The sequence below is a fragment of the Condylura cristata genome, unplaced genomic scaffold, assembly GCF_000260355.1.
Source record: "Condylura cristata isolate star-nosed mole 26May11 unplaced genomic scaffold, ConCri1.0 scaffold00012, whole genome shotgun sequence".
NCBI classification, from domain to species: Eukaryota; Metazoa; Chordata; class Mammalia; order Eulipotyphla; family Talpidae; genus Condylura; species Condylura cristata.
The window spans coordinates 17,473,057-17,473,910 of record NW_004567113.1 but is presented as its reverse complement, the minus strand read 5'-3'; the positions used below and the strand labels follow the sequence as shown (position 1 = coordinate 17,473,910).

At 39.5% G+C, this 854-nt stretch overlaps 1 protein-coding gene across 6 annotated transcripts in view; it reads left to right on the top strand.

The window, feature by feature from the left end:
- Positions 1 to 854, top strand: part of SEPT11 (septin 11) — a 93,106-nt gene that overhangs the window by 56,438 nt on the left and 35,814 nt on the right. For all 6 annotated transcript variants that reach the window (XM_012724100.1, XM_012724101.1, XM_012724098.1 and 3 more), the window contains exon 3: positions 472 to 667. In XM_012724100.1, coding sequence (XP_012579554.1) covers positions 472 to 667 — 196 coding nt within the window. The remainder of the gene's footprint in view (positions 1 to 471; positions 668 to 854) is intronic.

Sequence of the window (854 nt, the reverse complement as noted above, 5' to 3'; positions counted from 1 at the left end):
CTTGTTGCTGTTACTTTGAGGGTTGTTTTGAAAACTGCAGCTCTTTTTGATGACTTTAGATGGTAGGAGATAATATCAATGGAATCAGTCTTTTTTTTTTCCTTCTAGTACCATCAATTCATTAATGTAGTATTTTAAAAGTAATACAGTTTTATACACCAACATGTAGGAGAGGAATGTACAGCTTGACCACAAGCAGGCCAGCATGTTCTAGAACATCCAAGGACCATCTTGAAGTTCTCAATCTTTTGCCAAAAATAGTTTCTGAAGTTCATAAACACAGCTGTAAGGAGGTATTTTGTACATCACACATGGAAAGAACTGATGAATTATCTTTTGTGGTGGAATTTTGGGTGACACTAAGTTAAAAGATATTTTACAATAAGATTATTAATAATTGTTGATGCAGTGAGTTTCATCACTTGTTGGAGAGGCATTGACACAGTCTCTGATTTCTCTGTGTTCATCTAGGTGAGACGGGCATTGGTAAATCTACATTAATGGACACTTTATTCAACACCAAATTTGAAAGTGACCCTGCTACTCACAATGAACCAGGTGTCCGGTTAAAAGCCAGAAGTTATGAGCTTCAGGAAAGCAATGTACGGCTGAAGTTAACCATCGTTGACACCGTTGGATTTGGAGACCAGATTAATAAAGATGACAGGTACATCTTGGGATTTTTTTTTTTTTAAAGAGTTATCTAGTTATACATACAGAACTGGGGTATAGGCCAGAGATGTGGAGGGTGATAGGATTCACCAGAGACAGAGCGGGGAGCAGGCAGAACAGGCAGATCGATGAAGTACACTGCTGAGGGGAGCAGTGGGCCGGTAAGGAGAGGTCTGCCGCAC